At 59.8% G+C, this 296-nt stretch overlaps 1 protein-coding gene across 1 annotated transcript in view; it reads right to left on the bottom strand.

Moving 5' to 3' along the window:
* The window catches only part of ETH_00039200 (uncharacterized protein), a gene marked incomplete at both ends in the record, with an annotated part of 4,817 nt that overhangs the window by 4,043 nt on the left and 478 nt on the right, over positions 1-296 (bottom strand). Inside the window, one exon of the mRNA XM_013374768.1 lies at positions 62-294. Coding sequence (XP_013230222.1) covers positions 62-294 — 233 coding nt within the window. The remainder of the gene's footprint in view (positions 1-61; positions 295-296) is intronic.

Here is a 296-nt window from a genome sequence, read left to right on the forward strand (position 1 = left end):
TGAATCTGCTGCAGCAGCTGAAGCCCGACTGCGTCCGGGAGAGGGCCGCTTTTGCAGCAACAGCTCTGCAGTGTCTGCTCTTTTGCTGCTGCTGCTTCTGCTGTTGCTGCTGCTTCTGCTGGTGTTGCTTTTGCTGCTGCTGCTGATTCTGCTGCTGCTGAACGCCTCCGCAAGGGTCAGCGGCTCTGCTGCAGCTCGACGCCTACTGCTGCTGCTATTGCTACTGCTACTGTTATTGCTGCTGCTGCTGCTGCTGCCGCTGCTACCGCTGCTGCTGCTGCTGCTGCTGCTGCTGC

The sequence above is a fragment of the Eimeria tenella genome, genomic scaffold, assembly GCF_000499545.2.
Source record: "Eimeria tenella Houghton genomic scaffold, Eth_scaff2283, whole genome shotgun sequence".
NCBI classification, from domain to species: Eukaryota; Apicomplexa; class Conoidasida; order Eucoccidiorida; family Eimeriidae; genus Eimeria; species Eimeria tenella.